Source organism: Pinus tabuliformis, chromosome 3_1, assembly GCF_031772625.1.
Source record: "Pinus tabuliformis cultivar Carrire ecotype Pingquan chromosome 3_1, CPIR1, whole genome shotgun sequence".
NCBI lineage: Eukaryota > Viridiplantae > Streptophyta > Pinopsida > Pinales > Pinaceae > Pinus > Pinus tabuliformis.
This window is the reverse complement of record NC_142301.1, coordinates 390,937,959-390,956,319: the sequence shown is the minus strand read 5'-3', so window position 1 is coordinate 390,956,319 and position 18,361 is coordinate 390,937,959. Positions and strand designations below refer to the sequence as shown.

The following is an 18,361-nucleotide window of genomic DNA, read 5'->3' as shown; positions in this document are numbered from 1 at the left end:
AGTTTCAGTTTCCTTTGGATTTCATTTAGGAATATCCACTAGTCTTTCTATAAGTTGCACTTGGTCATAATGTATAACCTGCTTGAAGGAAGCTCAAGAATATTTTTATTTAAGCAATGGTTATTCTCTCTTTAAAATAACCATGGATAAAGAACTTTCAATGACACTATTCACTTCAAGTTACAAACATATGCACATGCATATATCAAAGCACATAGACATGTGGATTAAAAGATAACTTAATAAGGTACCTAAATGATTTCTAAATGATTTTACACAATTTTGAAAATGAAAATCTTTACATTAATTAGAAAGATATGAATAAGGGATGAAATTCCTCATGTTGGTTAGTTGGAACATTGCTACCGTAAGACTGTGGTAGTTGTATACTGATGTACCTATGAGGTTCATCCATAGTCACATAACTTGGAGTTGGGAAAATTTAGACATCAATGATGTATTTGGACTATGGAAAAAGAAAAAAAATAATCAAAGCAAGATATAAAAATATTATTAAAAATACTCAAAAAATGAAAGAAAATATTTTATTTGGTGGCAAATTCACTTATAGTTATTAAAATATATATATTAGTATTAAATAGACAAATAGAAATTTATATATCCCTCATAGTTTAGTGTACAACATTTCAAAAATAAGTATAGATAGTCAATGGAAAATAGTCCATTGCATAAATAATGAAATAGAGGAAATACCAAAAAAATGAGCGGGCAATGCCCAATGCCAATGGCAACGCCAACTGGTACTTCTATGCTCATGAATAAAAAACAAAATCCATTGATATTTATCAAACTTTATATTCCTTATAGCTTCTCTATTTCAATGATATAATTTGATGTTAGACTAACCTTGTTTAGTGCCATTGCATTAGTACTCTTACTTCTTGATGATATTGAATTAATTTTATGACTTAGTAATCCTTTTTCTTGATAATAATGAAGTATTTTTAAAGCTTGGTTGTGACTTATTAAATTAAAAAATAAGAAACAATAAAAAAAATTACATGAAAATAATAAATATTTCAAAACTAAAAAAAAACCCACCAACGACTTATATAAGAGTTGAAGATTTTTTATGCCTAAACATTAACTCATATTTAAAAAATTAACGCCAAATAGTATATTACAAATACAAATATGATAAAATTTATATATAATAAACTTCACAAATACTAAGCGACAACTTAGGATAAAACATATATGTTAGTATTGGTGATTAGGGTAGATTAGGTGCAACAATTACCTAAGTCATGAACAAAAATATGAACTAATATCATATCAAATGACTTTTTTTTAGTGATGAAAGATATACTCCCCTTTTATATATATGGTGTGTCTTTACATTTTAACATGATATAAAGCTTGTGAACATTGAAAAGGGAGTTGTTTTCAAATGAAAATGGAAGTAATAAAACAAAACATAAAGGGAAAGTTCCCCAATGCCACCTCACACAATTTCTTTTAATAGGTGCTTGCAACCTTAGGGAGGAATCCCTAGTAAAACTCAATATTGAAGATTCAAATTTAAAGAATCGATCAATGCCTCAAGTTCAATAGGCATGGAATGTGTCCAAAAGAATGTCTATCTTGAGTATTAGGAAAAATGGTAGGGTTTAAGTTTGGGAGGGAGGGATGAAATGCCACCAATATTTAATGGAGGTGTGAAGTGGATCACCTCACTATAGAGCTTGAATATTATGGAAATACATGGGGAAACTAACACCCTTCTCCTCATGGAAAATAACAAAGTGTTGGGGAGTTTCATGAAAGGGTAGGTTATGCTAGAAATAGGGAGATTCAAAGCACTGAAAGTGAACAGGAAAATAAAAAATCATACACTAAAGTCCACTTTACCATTGATCTAAAAAAACTCAAGCATTGTTGGTCCTCGTATTCAAATATTTGACTTTCTTGACACCAACAATTATTGCAAGTGGGACATTACATTTCAATTTGATGGTGGTTCCAAATCTTTCGCACTATGCAATGACCTATTCTCAACTAACCTTTTGGAGTTAAACCATGTCGAGAAGGAAAATATTTGTAATGGAGAAGAAGAAATAGAAAGACATAGCTAGCTATCATTATGTGGAAGAGAATCACCAGTGACAAAGCAAGAAGGTCAAGAAGGAATTCTCCCAATAAAATCACCTTTCAAGGGAAAGAAAAAATTCATGTGTGGAAAAATCCAACAAAAAGATGATAGTGCAAGTAGAAAAGGAGCTTAACTTCAACACGATCCTCCAATATACTTTATTAACACACAATCACTAGAATATTTGATTGCTTAGGGAACCCTCTCTTCTAATGGATACAAGAAGTATGGATTGACAATTAACCATGGATGAATCCCTTAATATTCCCTCAGTGATCACATGAAGAGATACATGCGCTTGTAGTATATTTTGAATTTCTTTGAAAAATAATCCATATTATTCAAAAGACTATCGTACTAAGATCAATTGTTGCTAGTCAGTCTATAAGCCCTCTAAAAGACAATGCTTATAAACCTATAATTTGCTTTTAAGATCCCCTAACCATATGTATATAATTTCTTTTACGATTTTCAATTAATCAACCATTAACCAAGGCATGAGCTATTTGAACACACCTTGATTATCATAGATCCTTTCTGGTTCATATCCCTTTTGAAATTACATAGTAAACCAGATTTATTTGACATTGTTTTTGTTTGCATTTTCTCTTTTAATCCTTTCCACCATATTGTTAATATTATTAGGTTAATGTATCTAATTCAAAGTCCAAGATTTTTATATTGGTTCACTAGCACAAAGCATTTCCTCAAACGAAAAAATCATGATAACGTTAGATCTTAAAGAATCCATTAGAAATGTCATCAATCGATTAATATAACATAAAAATACAAAAGAGTCTGTGAAATATTTAAGTAAGCGAAACCTTAAACTTTCACCACCTTTCAAAATGGGAAAAAATTACGACATGATAGAAGCGTCACCATGGAATGGGGACAATTCTAACTTAAAATTACCAATCGATGTGGACATTCTCACAGGCTACATAGCATCCGTATGGTATTATACATTAAAATGTACACAATCTACATAGCATCCATATGGTATTATACATCAAAATGTACACAATCTGTAAAGGCAATGTTTTACGTTTGGACATTGCTGATTTATTGCATATTCGCTTTGGGCTTTTAATTTTTTTCAACAAACTTCTGTTCAAGAGATTGGTTATAGGTCGCTACTGCAGAAGTGTGTTGCAAATACTAGCCATAAAATGAATGCCATGTTGAGATTACACTTGGAGCTGCGACATGTCAATGCTGCAAAACATTTTTGAACCAATCTGTACAAAATCAGCTGGCAAATATTCTATAAAATATTTAGTGACTTCCGCTAACAGAAATTGTAAAAAGATTTGGCGCCACATTCCTATATTTGGTACAAATTGCGGTAAGAAGAAAAAAATATAATATGATGATACAACTGATGGATACAAGAAATCAGCAATATATTGTTTTATTTCATGCCCTTGAGTGCCTTTGCATGTTCCAAAATAGCATCTGCAGTAGTTCTGCTCTCAACTGTAGAGGGGATTCCTCGTATCTGATTTTGAGAAGCATTATCTATTGCAAAAGTTTCAACTTCCTCTGAAATTCGTTTGGGAATATCCACTAATCTTTCTATGAGTTGCAATTGGTCATAAGGTGCCACCTGCATGAACGAAGCTTGAGAAGATTATTATTTAAGCAATGACTATTGTTTCTCTAAACCAGACATGGATAAACACATTTCAATAACCACAATATCTCCTTCTTACAAACATATGCACATGTATACGCCAAAGCATGTATACATATGGATTCAAAGATAACCTAACAAGGTACCTAGATGATGCTTGAATGCTTTTACACAGTTTTCAAAATGAAAATATTTGCTTCTATGAGAAAGATTTGATGGATAAGTGATGAAATTGCTCATGTTGTTAGCTGGAAAATTGCTATCATAAGATTGTGATAGTTGTAATTGATGTACCTATGAGGATCATCCATAGTCATGAAACTGGGAGTTGGGAAATGCTGGGGAAAGTTGGAGATCCAAAGTATATTTTGACTATGGAAAAATTCAAAAAATCATTAAAACAAGATATAGAAATATTATAAAAAATACTCAAAGTAAAAGAGAAACGATATTTCATTAGATGTCAAATTGATATTTAGATTTCGAAATAAATATTTAAGGGTTAAATTGATATATACCTCATAGGTTAATGTAGAAACATTTCAAAAATATGTACAGAAACATGATGAAAGATGGTCAATTGCATAAATAATGAAATATAGTAGAAGTTCAAACAAAATGAGTTGGAAATGCCCAATGCTAATGCCAACTAGTACCTTTATACTAATGAATAAAAAGCGAAATCTATCGATCTCTATCAAACTTTAAATTCCTTATAGCTCCTCTATCTCGATATAATTTGATGCTAAATCAACTTTGTTTAGATCTGACACAATGTTGCTCTTGCTTCTTGATGATATTGAATAACGTTTATGGCTTAGGAATTCTACTTCTGGATGATAATGAAATAGTCTAAAAATTTGGTCATGACTCATTAAATTTAAAAATAAATAAATTAAAGAATGAGTTGAAAATAATAAATATATTAAAACTAAAAAATTTAACCCTCCAACAATTTATATTAGAGTTGAGGATTTGCAATGCATGGACATTAAATCATATTAAAATATTAAAACTAAATAATATATTAAGAGTCCTATATTATAAAAATTAGATGTAATAGACTTCACAAAGTAACAAGTGATTATTTAGGAAAAAGCAGATATGTTAGTATTGGTGGTAACCAGTGATTATTTAGGAAAATGCAGATATGCTAGTATTTGTGGTTAGGGTAGATTAGGTGGAGCAATTACCTAAACCATGAACAAAATGATTTATTAATATTACATAAAATGACTCTTTGACTAATGAATGATATACTCCCCTTTTATATCTCGTGTAAATTTACATTATATATAAACTTGTGAACATTGAAAAGGGAGTTGTTTTCAAATGAAAATGGAAGGAATCAAATGACACATATAGTGAAAGTGCCAATGCTAACTCACACAATTGCTTTCAGTAGGTGATTACAACCTTATCGAGGAATCCCTAGTTAAGCTCGGGATTGAAAATTCAAATTTAAATTTAGTGATTAATGCCTCAAGTCTAGCGGGTGTGGAATGCGTCCAAAAGAATGTCTACCTTGAATATTAGGAATAATGTAAGGATTTAAGTTTGGAAGGAAGGAATGCAGGGTCACCAAGATTTCAAGGAGATGTGAGGTGGATCACCTTGCTATAGAGCTTGAAGATTATGTGAAGACATGGGGGATTGAACACCCTACTCCTCATGGTTAAGAACGAAGTGTTAGAGAGTGTCATCAAAAGGTAGGTTATGCTAGAGAAAGGGAGGTTGAAAGCACTCTAATTGAATAGGAAAATGAAAAATTATACACTAAATGACACTTCACTATAAATCTAGATGAACTCAAGCGTTGATGGTCCTCTTCTTCAAATACTGACTTCAACAAATGTCCCAAGTGGGACCTACCATTTCAAGTTGATGGTGGTTCCAAATCCTTTGAACTAGCTCAAGCCTTACTCTCAACTAGCCTTTCAGAGGTTATCCATGTTGAGAAGGAACATTTTGGTAGTGGAGACCAAGCAATAGAAAGACATAGCTAGTTATTATTATGTAAAAGAGAATCACTAGAGAAGGAACATTTTGGTAGTGGAGACCAAGCAATAGAAACACATAGCTAGTTATTGTTATGCAAAAGAGAATTACTAGAGAAGGAACATTTTAGTAGTGGAGACCAAGCAATAGAAAGACATAGCTAGTTATTGTTCTACAAAGAGAATTACTAGTGATAAAGAAAGAAGATTGAGAACACTTTCTCCTACTAAAATCACTTTGCAAGGGAAAGAGAAAGGTCATGTGTGGAAAAAAACAAGGGAGGGATGATAGTGAAAGTGGAAAAGGACCTTATCTTTAACACAATCCTCCAATACACTCTATTACCATACAATTACTAGAAAGTATGAATACTAAGGGAACTGTCTCTTCTAATGTCTTCAAGAAGTATGGATTGGCAATTAACCATGGGTAACTGTTGTAAAGTGTAACTAGGTTGAGTCTTCATAATGACACGTAATTGTAATTTTTATGTAAATGATGTAAAGAAGAAAAATAAAAGTGTTATTGTAATGCTTGCCTCATGGGTTTCATGAGCAAGGCATTTTATTTTTAGATGGCTCCCATTGTGAGCCTTTAGGATTTGTCAAAAAGAGTCAATGTCATGTATGAAGAACCCTTGGGCATTTTATAAATGTACATAAGTCTATAGCACTGTCAAATAGCCCTCCAAGACAAGCACAAGTTACTCCTCTTCAAGTCGGCTTCAAGATGAAGTAGGAAACTCATGTTGGCTCACCTAATTTGGAGACACAACCCTTCATAAGATCATGTCGGCTAATATTCATGGGCAAACTACTATAAATAGGCAGCTTGGCCTATTCCACAAAATCAAGTTCGGATCTCTCTAAAATTCGGATGACTAAAATTGCAGAGACAAGTTCGGATAGATTGCAAAGGCAAGTTCGATGAAGGAGCTCGGATAAGGGTACAAAATTGCAGAGATAAGTTCGGTGCTATCTCACAGTCAAGGAGTTCGGTCTACCTCTGAAATTCAGATAACAATTGCAGTGACAAGTACAGATACAAGTTCAGATATCAATTGCAGTGACAAGTATTTCGATAAAGGAACTCGGATAGATGATCTTATCTTCGGTGCTACTACAACAAGTGTTTGCAATATATACATAGTGATGAAGTCTCATCACAATGCCATAATCTTGGTGAAATCTCAATAAAGGTATTGGTGCTATCTCAAAGAAAAGACATCAGTGTTATCTCAAGAAAAAGGTCTCGATACTAGCCCAGGAAGAAGTCTCGATGCTACCACAAAGGATTGTGACTTCAAATTCGATCTCATTGCAGAAGGAGAAGTTCAGTGTCATTACAAGTGAACATAGGGTTCCGTACAATGACCTCAAGTGATCTCATAGAATAAGAAATCTGAAGCTTAAGTGCAGTAGAAGGAACTGAGGAAGAGTAAACAAGGAAGCGGAAGAAGAACTAGTGTCTTGGTCTTGGAGTGGAAAATAGGTCAAGGGTCTTGGTCTTGGTATTCATCAATTGAAGTTTCTATAAGAAGAATTCGTTTGGGTTTTCCCCTCAAAGAGTGAGAGGTTTTGGCCTTGGTTGACAGCCTACATATTGTGTCTCTTGTCTCTATTGTTCATGCATTGGTAATTGTCTTGATGAAAATAACACTATAATAACATAAGCAAGAGAATATTATAATCAAGAAGTGAAAAATTTCTCACAAGCAATTATCTAAGTAGAGAAATCACCTAACTATTGATGCCCTAGATTTCTCAACATGGTATCAGAGCTAAGGTGACAAAGTCAATAAAGGGGCATCTAATCAAAGAGACACTCAAGGATTGAGATACAAGAAAGACATCAAAGCAAGTCGAAGGATATCAAAGCGAAAGTTTGAGATCTACATTGAAGAATCAAACCCTAGATGAAAGAAGAAAGTCTACTTCAAAAGAAGTCTTAGGATCATCAATCAAATAATCAAGGCCAAAGCCTTATTTCTACTCAAGGCGAATAGATCTACAAATTAAAGCAACTAGAAGTCTATTCATTCAAGAGAAGCATTTCTAGGTCAAAGATCATATCATCTTGGAGAAAGTCAAAACCCTAAAAGTATATTTGAGATCCGCACTCTATCATCACCAAAGGAAACCTCAAAAAAATTGTAGACTATTCAATGAAGAGAAGTAAGATCAAGGGCATAATCATTATCTTCAAAAGGTTCCAAGGCAGTCTCCCCCTCATTGAAGCAAGGACCTCCTTATCCTTAAAGAAGATCATCCGAGGAGCATCAAGACATCTTCATCAATCATCATCAACAAAGGGATCAAGTTGAAGATTTTATCTTCACTTGACAAGTAAGTACCTTTTTCTTCTATAATCTAATCTAGTAAAATGACTTCATTTTGCAAGGAGATCTATAAGTTGGTTGGGTCATCAAACTTCCTTGCATGGAAAAGAAGGATAGAAATAGTCCTCGAAGAAAATGAAGTCATTGATCATATCAATGGAAAAGTCTCCAAACCATCCGAAGGTCAAGTACTATTTGAATACATGGAAACGGATCTAAGGGCTCAAGAGATTCTTATGGAGTCCATCAAAAAGTTCCTCATTCCCCATATAGTAGGATTGGAGACATCAAAAGAGATATATGATAAGATGGTAGAACTATTCTCTGAAGATGCGATAAAGAAGGTCATATCACTTAGATCTGATCTACACAAATTAAAGGTATCGAAGGATAAAATATTATCTTCATAAGATCTCAACTGCAAGATCTGGGACAAATGATTTCAGATAAAGAAATGATCTCCTTTGTTCTAAATGCACTAATTGATGAACAAGGTAACAAATGCCTATAATAAAGCTATTCCATTCAAGAAACTTGTGATTTCTATGCAAGATAGAAGAAGACAGGTTGAGGGAAAAAAGTGTTCAAACATTTGTCGAAAGGAAAGGGAAGTTCGGTTCTCAAGGAAACATTGCTAAGATTCAATGCTATGGGTGTCAAGAATATGGGCATTATAGGAAAGATTGTCCTAAGATCAAGAAGGACAATATCGAAAGAGGAAGAGAAGAAGCCCATATCCCTGAAGAAGTGGAGGCAAAGAAGAAGTCCAAGAAAGAGGAAAAGCATTGAAAGCAAGAGCTCGTGACATTATCATAGAGAAGCTTGAAAGATGGTTGAAATTGAAATCTATGACAGTCAACTATGAAGGATAAAGCTCTTGGGAACCTCATTGGAAACAAAAGTGGCACTTATGGAAAGGAAAAAGTCATCTAGGACAAAACTCATCATACATCAGTCAAAAGGAAACATTTACTGGATGGGGATACTCTAGATCCTCAAGATTCTCTAATGAAATCTTCATCGAAAGGTTCACCGATCAAGAAAGGAAGCAAGTATTTTATCAAGAATTCCAAACTTGTGGAATTCATGGGATGATGGTATGATGACATAAGAGGTGAAGCACATCAAAGAATTGAAGTTCTTTTCAATCAAGGACACTACTGAAATAAGCCTAGATGACCTAAAGGTAATTGAGGTATGTATGCTTATATTCAATACTTTTAAGTCATGTCGTATGGTTGTAGGTAACATGGATCACTGCTCTGTTGATTTTTGGTAGCATCAGATGTTCTCTAGCCATGAAAATTGGTGGAGAGGCTAAGGCACATGAGATCTCCAAGACCTAGAAAGAGTTTTGAGAAAATCCACCCAGATGAGGAGTTATTAAAATAATTAATATTTTTAATAGGTTCCTAAGTCTAAACTTAGGAAAATAAAAATATTAATGGGCATCAATAAAGATAAGGGTGAGAAGCTTCTAAGAGACAAGGATCAAGTCTGTTTTAATCTTAGCCGTTGATTAGAGACTTAATCTTGGTTGTTGATTCATCAATAGGAAACGTATAAGAGAAGACTTGAGGATCATTTGGAGACACACCGATAGATACTCAGTATCTCAAGGAAAATCGATTCTCAAGAGAGGAGATCGATTTCAGAGGGAGAGTTGCAAGGTGGAGGAAGAGGAGGGCATCAACAACAGGTTGTGTCTGAGGAGGAGGTGACGCAGGGATAGTGAGAGACAACACAGAGAGAGACGCAATCCAGAGGTGAGACATAGCCCTCACATAGGCTGATGCAGAGCCACGCAGAGCCATGCAGAGTGATGCAGAGGTGATGCAGGAGTGGGAGAAGGGTCTCCAAAGTGTCAGAAAGTTGCAGAGGGAAAGCCTCAAGTGTTTTCTTTCAGTTTCTCGGTAAAATCATTCCTTGTAAAAGCAATTGTCGTTGAAGATTAATAAAACCCTCATCTGCTGCACCATTTTCCCACATTGGGTTTTTCCAGGGACAATTGTCCAAAAATAACTGTGTTGATGTGATTGGTTCTTGTGCATGTGTTTTTCTCCGTGTAATTATGTGATAACTGCAGTAGAATTTATTTTAATATTTGTTGAAGGGATTTTGTAAATAACTTATTGTGAAGAACAAGTAGGTGAAATAAATCAATTGCTTCGGTAGAATTTCAGTTTTAGAAATTTTCACATGGTATCGGAGTAGAGATCCGGCAATAGGAGAGAAAAATCAACTATGGGTCAAGAGCATGCTGCAGAGGCATCAACTCAAAGGGACTCGCGTAGATTTCCAGAAGAATGCACAAGGGACACGAATCATGATTATTCTATGTTAGCTTCTAGAATGGAAGAAGTCGTTGCTTGCCTAGCAAGCTCTGCCTCCCCGGAGGTTTGGTACATAGATAGTGGAGCTTCTTGGCATATGACAGGAATTAGAGAATGTTTTTCAGATTATTAGGAAGAAAGAATGAATTTTCAGATCACTATGGGAAATAAGGCAAAGTGTACCCCAGTAAGAAGAGGTACTGTAGTCTTTCAAACTAAAGCAGGAGAGCGGCTTCAAGCAACCAATGTGCTGCATGTGCTAGGATTGGGGATGAAGTTACTCTCCATATCTCAACTTCAAAACAAGGGATATGACGTTTTCTTCATTAAGGAGAAAGTATATGTCAAACACCCGAGTCGGAAAAGGAAGGCCCAGATTGGAATCAGAAGTAACAGGTTGTACAAATTACAGCTAGAATCACCAATGGCACTGATAGGTAGCTATGGAGATAAAGATTGGAATGAACTATTGCACAGGATGATGGGACACTTACACCATGGGGCTTTGAGAATTCTTAGGAAAACAATATTAGGAGTTCCAGAACTAAGTACCAAACGAGATAATATATGCAGAGGGTGCGCTCTGGGAAAGTATGCCAAAGCAACATTTTCCATAAGTAACAATCAAGCTAAGAGTGTGCTAGGATTGATACACTCAGACATCTGCGGACCGATGTCCACAAAAGCTCTTAGTGGTGATGAATACTTCATCACCTTCATCGATGACCATTCTAGGAAGACATGGATCTACTTTCTGAACCAAGGATGAGGTTTTTTGTTGATTCAAAGAGTTCAAAGCTCTAGTGGAGAATCTGACAGGGAAGAAGATAAAAGTGTTGCACTCAGAAAATGGTGGAGAGTATGTTGACAAGGACTTCACCAATTTTTGCGCTAATGAAGGCATTAGAAGAGAGTGGATAGCTCCCTACAATCCGGAGAAGAATGGGGTAGCAGAAAGGAAAAACATGACTATTGTGGAAGCATCTAGGGCAATGATGTATGATCAGGATATGCCCAAATTCCTGTGGGCAAAAGCATGCAACACGGCAGTTTGTGTCCAAAACAGGACTCCACATAGGGCATTAGGCAAGATCACTCCAGCAAGGGTCTTCACCGGGAAGACACCTAAAGTTGGTCATTTCAGGATATTTGGGAGTTTTAGTGTATTGCCGTATACCCAAGGAAAAGAGAGAAATTAGATCAAACTACTGAGAAAGGATATCTTGTGGGATATAGCGAGAATTCTAAGGCATATAGAATCTATCTTCCAGGGAGTAGGAAGGTAGTAGTTCGGTGGGATGTAAAGTTCATAGAGGACAAAGTTTTTAGGAAATCCCGAGAAATGCCTTCCAAGGAGCAGACGAAAGACGAGCTATTGGTCCAACCACTCCGACCAGCAGAAACTAGTACCATAAATTCTCCTGAAGACAAAGCTTTAGAATAGGAGGAAGAAGAAGAGTGGATAGATGTGCCCACAACCAGTGGAATAACAAGCTAGGAACTATGACAGATTCTACGGGATGCAAAGGATTTCATTGGTGCACCCAAGAATAATAAAAGGGAGCGAAGACAACCAGACAGATACCAAGCCTTAATAGCTCAGGTTGGGGAATCTTCTAGTTTTCAGGAGGTCATTTAGCATCAAGTATGGGTAGATGCTATGGTGGAGGAGTACAACTCTATAATGGTCAATGATGTCTGGGAAGTGGTACCTAGGCCTCAAGACAGGTCAGTGGTAGGTTCAAGATGGATCTACAATGTCAAATATGCTGCATACGACAATGTGGAGAAATACAAAGCTAGGTTTGTGGCTAAGGGGTATGCTCAGAAGGAAGGGGTAGACTATGAAGAAACCTTTGCCCCAGTAGCTAGGTATACTTCTATTAGAACTATGATATCTCTTGTAGCACTGATGGGGTGGGAGATTCATCAGATGGATGTCAAGACGACATTCTTGAACGGGGTAATAGAAGAGGAAGAATACATTGAACAACTAGAGGGTTTTGAAACATATGAGAATAAATCTCATGTATGCATATTAAAGAAAACCTTGCATGGACTTAAACAAGCACCTAGAGCATGGTACGGTCGAATTGATGGCTACTTGCAGAAGATGGGGTTCGTCAAGAGTCACGCAGACCCTAATATCTACTATCATGTCGTAGATAATGAGCCTTTAATCCTAGTGATATATGTGGATGATCTTTTCTTGACAAGAGCATCTAGGCTCATCAAAGACTACAAGAAGAACCTAGCCACAGAATTCGACATGAAGGATTTGGGACAAATGCATTATTTCCTGGGGTTGGAAGTTTGGTAGCAGAAGGGTGAGATCTTCCCTGGACAAGGGAGATATGCTACAAAGATCTTGAAGAGATTTAGGATGTAGTACTGTAGACCTATGGCTACTCCAATGATCACCAACTGGAAGAAGATTGATGCATCAGATGATAAAGACATTGATCACACCTTGTACAGGCACCTTATAGGGTCCCTGATGTATCTCGTCAATACCAGACCGGGCTTTTGTTACACTGTCAACATCCTCACTCAGTTCATGGTGGAACCAAAGAGGGCGAACTGGGCAACAACCAAACATGTTCTCAGGTATATACAAGGAATAATCGAGCATGGACTATTGTACACCCAAGTCAATGACATCAGGCTGAGTGGGTTCACTGACGTAGATTGCGTTGGAAGTTAAGTAAATCGGAAAAGTACAACTATGTATTGTTCCAACATTGGATCAGGAATGACCTCCTAGTGTAGTACGAAACAAAAATCGGTGGTTTTGAGTTCAGCTGAAGCAAAATATATGGCAACTAGCACAACTTCGTGCGAAGCCATATGGCTTAGGAAATTGCTTGTGAATCTATTCAGGAGAAGGATGGAAGCGACCAGGATCTTGTGTGATAATTAGAGTTGCATCAAGCTCTCTAAGAATCTAGTATTTCATGATTGGTCGAAGCACATTGATATTAGGTGTCACTTTGTCAGAGATTGTGTCCAACGAGGAGCAATATAGTTGAGGTACGCTCCTACAGGAGAACAAGTGGCAGACATCCTCACCAAGGCTCTAGGAAGAACAAAGTTTGTTTATTTGAGAGAGAAGATGGGGATGGTGAGGAATCCATTTCAATAGCAGAAATGGATAAGTGTTTGGAGTTTCAGTGCTGTAATTAGCAGTGGCAGGGCTATGGGTAGCATGATGCAACATGTTGAGAGGGAGCTACAGTATAGATGTGGCAGTGGCAGTGTCATGGGCAACAATATAGGAACCAACAGTGCAGTGGATGTGAGGCAAAAGACCAAGCATCAACACAAGTACCAATGCGGAAGATCAGTGTGATGTTTCTATGGTGAAGCATTACTAGAGCACATTCCTCACTAAGAGGGAGTGTTGATTTTTGGTAGCATCGGATGTGCTCTAGCCATGAAAATTGGTGGAGAGGCTAAGACACATGATATCTCCAAGGCCCAAAAATCGTTTTGAGAAAATCCACCCGGATGAGGAGTTATTAAAATCATTAATATTTTTAATGGGTTCCTAAGTCTAAACTTAGGAAAATAAAAATATTTATGGGCATTAATAAAGATAAGGGTGAGAAGCTTCTAAGAGACGAGGATCAAGTCTATTTTAATCTTAGTTGTTGATTAGAGACTTAATCTCGGTCGTTGATTCATCAATAGAAAAAGCATAAGAGAAGACTTGAGGATCATTTGGAGACACACCGACAGATACTCAGTATCTTAAGGAAAATCGACTCTCAAGAGAGGAGATCAATTTCAGAGGGAGTTGCAAGGTGGAGGAAGAGGAGGGCATCAACAACAGACTGTGTTTGAGGAGGAGGTGATGTAGGGACAGTGAGAGACAACGCAGAGAGAGACACAGTCCAGAGGTAAGACATAGCCCTCACGCAGGCTGACGCTGAGGGACACAGAACTACTCAGAGCCACGCTGAGCCACGCAGAGTGATGCAGGAGTGGGAGAAGGGTCTCCAAAGTGTCACAAAGTTGCAGAGGGAAAGTCTCAGGTGTTTTTTTTAGTTTCTCTGTAAAATCATTCCTTGTAAGAACAATTGCTGCTGAAGATTAATAAAACTCTCGTCTGCTGCACCGGTTTTCCCGCATTGGGTTTTTCTAGGAACAGTTGTCCCAAAACAACTATGTTGATGTGATTGGTTCTTGTGCATGTATTTTTCTCTATGTAATTATGTGATAACTGCAGTAGAATTTATTTTAATATTTGTTGAAGGGATTTTGTAAATAACTTATTGTGAAGAATAAGTAGGTGAAATAAATCAATTGCTGCAGTAGAATTTCAGTTTAGAAATTTTCACATGCACTATCTTGAGAAGCATGATCCAAGGAAAGGAATCTCCTCCTATGAAAGAATGCAGGAAGGCATGGGTCACACTACATGAAATCAACATAATATGTCCTCATATGGAATATGAGGTGATTGACAGTAATTGGAAGAACTCTAATCGGAAACTCCTAGGAATGAAACGTGTGAAGAAAGGAAGGAAGAGATCATGCAACCATGGAAGGAGGCAATCAACATCCAAGAACTGAAAGATTTGACTATGATATCTCCTAGAAAGATATGAAGACTTTGATGGAAGTCTGAAAAAGATGGAGACCCTTGACAATATACATCTTTTGGAAATATGTCAACTTGTATGCAAGATGCTAATGCCAATAGGAAGATGTCATGAGGAAAGACCATCACAAAGGTAATTTTGATTTAAGTGTTCATTTCTTATTTTTTGAACAAATATCTAGATGGGCTTACGCAAGACTGCCAAAGAAAGAATTGTGGATGTCTTCCAAGAGGACCATGTAGAAGGATGTAAGATCTTGTTGTGGCTAGCAACAACCCCCCTTCTTATTTAGTTTTATTTCTAATACTAAATAAGTGGGGACCCTTATCCATAAAATTCACAAAATTAAATTAGGACTTTTATTTCCTTTTTGAATAAATCTTACTATCATAAAACCTAGGAGAATACCTGAAAAATCTTAAAAAAGACTTAAGTTTTATGATAAGCGTCGCATCGCAAAAAGGTAATGGATGCCTTCCTACAAGCAAAATCCTAAGATTGCGGAACCACGATGCGAAATCATGCATCAAAAGACCCTCATCGCATTGCATGCCTCAAAAAATCACTTAAGCTGAAATGCCTCACACTGCCGATATGCAATGGCGCATCTCGCAAATCGCACTTCGCAGAAAACACATTGTAACGGATGATTGCCACACGCAATGAATTTGTAATAGTACGATCTGTGATATTGTGAAGCAAATCGCAAAATCGCTTTATCGCAGATCTACAGGGCTCGTTGTTTGAGAAAGATTTTTCCATAAATCGATGCCCAGTCATGCACGTTAATGTTAATTAATGAGTTAGTTGGAAATCATTAATGAAATATGGTTTTGATCTGATCGAGGAGCCATTTCACAGAGAGTGATATATTTTATATGTTTTCGGCATTTAAAGCTTTCCCATCACCTTTTTCTTATCATTACTCTTGCCTCATTTGTAAACTGCAGGAGTGAAGAATGGAGAAGTGTGCATAGCATTGTTCAGAATATTATGGGAAAGAAGGGTAAAGCTCCGAGTTCTGAAGATAAAGAGATGATGCCCTTATACACAGACACGACCTGTAACAAAAATGTCGGTATTACTACTTGGGAAGGCATGTACAGTCTACTCGAGGAAGAAAATCCCAGGGTAATGGAGGTTACAACTACTGTTGGCTCACACGGGTCATCTGAGGCGTCTATTACAGAACTAGCATGTTCGTTCTTGCACCAGATAGCGGCGAGGCCCAAAATTCTTCCATACACGGACATGGTCAAATGGGTACTGGATAGTGTTGATATCACAAATAGACAATATAAGACTCAGAGCCAAGAACTTATGAAGTCGTTCTTTCCACAAAATTTAAGGTTTATATCCTCTAACAAAAAACGCGCAAGAGGCGAAAATAGCACCAGAGAAGCCCGGATCAAGGAACGGAGGTAATTTCTGATGCGCGATTAGCGCTAATCGCACATCGCCAGGCAAAACCCCTCGAGAAGGAAAGCCTCTATTCGCTCAGTCGCCTGTAAGCTCAGAAAGTTGTAGGAAAAAGTGCTAAAGGCGAAAGGCAAAACTCGAACTCAAAAACCAGTGGTATTTATCAGGGATATCCTCAAGTAGTATGTAAATACCTACCAAATGTACAGCATCTACAGACAAGTTGGAGACAAAAGGCTCAAGAAAAAGCAGAGTCCATCAAAAGGTTAACCAAGTTGAATTGGGATTCTTACTGGACGTACTTGGTAAAACCACACAGCCAGTGCATGACTCTCAAATGTATCATTAATTCTACCGAGAAGATGGCGCCAACTCTTACCGATTCCGTTTTCGCAGGCCAGCTAAAGTCGAAAGTCGGCCATCGAACTCTCCTCAAGCAAATGCTGAACGCTTGCGACTACAAGGAACAGATACGTAGATAGTTAGTTATTAGTTTTAGTTTTAGATTTAGTTTTAGTTTTAGTTTTGATCTATTTTTGCCTAAAATGAGGACGGTCGTTTACACCGTATCCCACATTTTTGTAATAAATTATTTTTAGATTTAGTTAATAATATTTAAACCCTTCTCATGCATTTAGAGAAGGGTCCTGAAATTTATCAAAAACTTGTCCTCAAAACATGCACTTTTGCACCCTCCGAGGAGGTTTTGATGAATGAATGGAACATGATTTATTGATATCTGTGTTTAATATCTACCACTGATGTTGCACTTTTGTACTCTTAGTAGATGTTGGATTAAGAAGAGATAGATCATTATTGCTGGAGCTCATGAGTAGAACTCGTTATAAATGGTACTTTTATCTCTTAACAAATTCTGCTTATGTGTTATGGTAATATTCATGTTCAGTTATTTATGTATGAATGCTTAAATGCTTGAGTTATCATTTGGCACTTTTGTACAGTGATAGCTATTTATTTATGCTTAATATATGAGTAACTTATTATGCGATATGTTTTTCACAACTGTTCAGCTAACTTTTTATACGAAACAGTTCATCTTTATTGAATTCTTTTGGTATAGTGATTGAATGATCTTTATTACCAATTGCTGTAGAAACTATTTTAGATTGCATAATTGAAAGATCAAATCCTGGGGTAGTTTTAGAATTAGATATTTCTGTTTATTAGAATACAATTGCATATCGTTAAATTAGATTTAGAATAAAAGCATTTTACTTAGAAGTTATTAGAAAGGAAATATCAATTCTCAACACACACACACATAAATTGGGAAACTGGTCCCATATCCCCAGTCAGACCCACTACACCAAACGGAAAAGGAGCTGCTAACCAAGGTCCAGACCGGGTGGGTATCCCCCTTGTTGTAGACCCGATTTTCGGGGCTTCAACATATTTGGCGCTAGAAGGAGGGCCCCGAACTATGAATGGCAAGTAAATCTAAATCTAAATACCATTCTGAGAGTAAATTGCCCTCACCATCTCCCCCAACTTCTCCATCGCATTTAGAATCTTTAAATATTGAGCAAGAAGTCGATAGAACAACAACCATTGCCACAAACCTGAATATTTCAAAGAAATCTACTATTGAACCTCATGAAGTTGAATATTTGATCCATAAACTTCAGCGATTTTCAATATCTCCTCAAAAATCTGAAAAATCTCAAGGTAGTGTGACTTTGCAATATAACCCTTCTCATCCCCTTACCAGATTGCAGAGTGAAAAGTTTGGTATCGAACCAATTGAATTACCTCTACCTACAAGGAAGAGAGCAAGGAAATCATCTCAAGGGTTTGATAGTGAGACTCTTTCGTCATCATCATCCATCTCAACCTCTCCATCGCGAAGTCAACCATCCACTCCTCCACTTCAAATTATCATCCACCAAACCACTGGAACTT

The 18,361-nt window shown here is 36.6% G+C and overlaps 1 protein-coding gene across 1 annotated transcript in view; it reads right to left on the bottom strand.

Moving 5' to 3' along the window:
• Positions 1-2,919: 2,919 nt before the first annotated feature.
• Positions 2,920-18,361, bottom strand: part of HCF101 (ATP binding protein) — a 461,386-nt gene continuing 445,944 nt past the window's right edge. Inside the window, exon 15 of the mRNA XM_089411334.1 lies at positions 2,920-3,722. Coding sequence (XP_089267460.1) covers positions 3,528-3,722 — 195 coding nt within the window. The 3' untranslated portion in view covers positions 2,920-3,527. The remainder of the gene's footprint in view (positions 3,723-18,361) is intronic.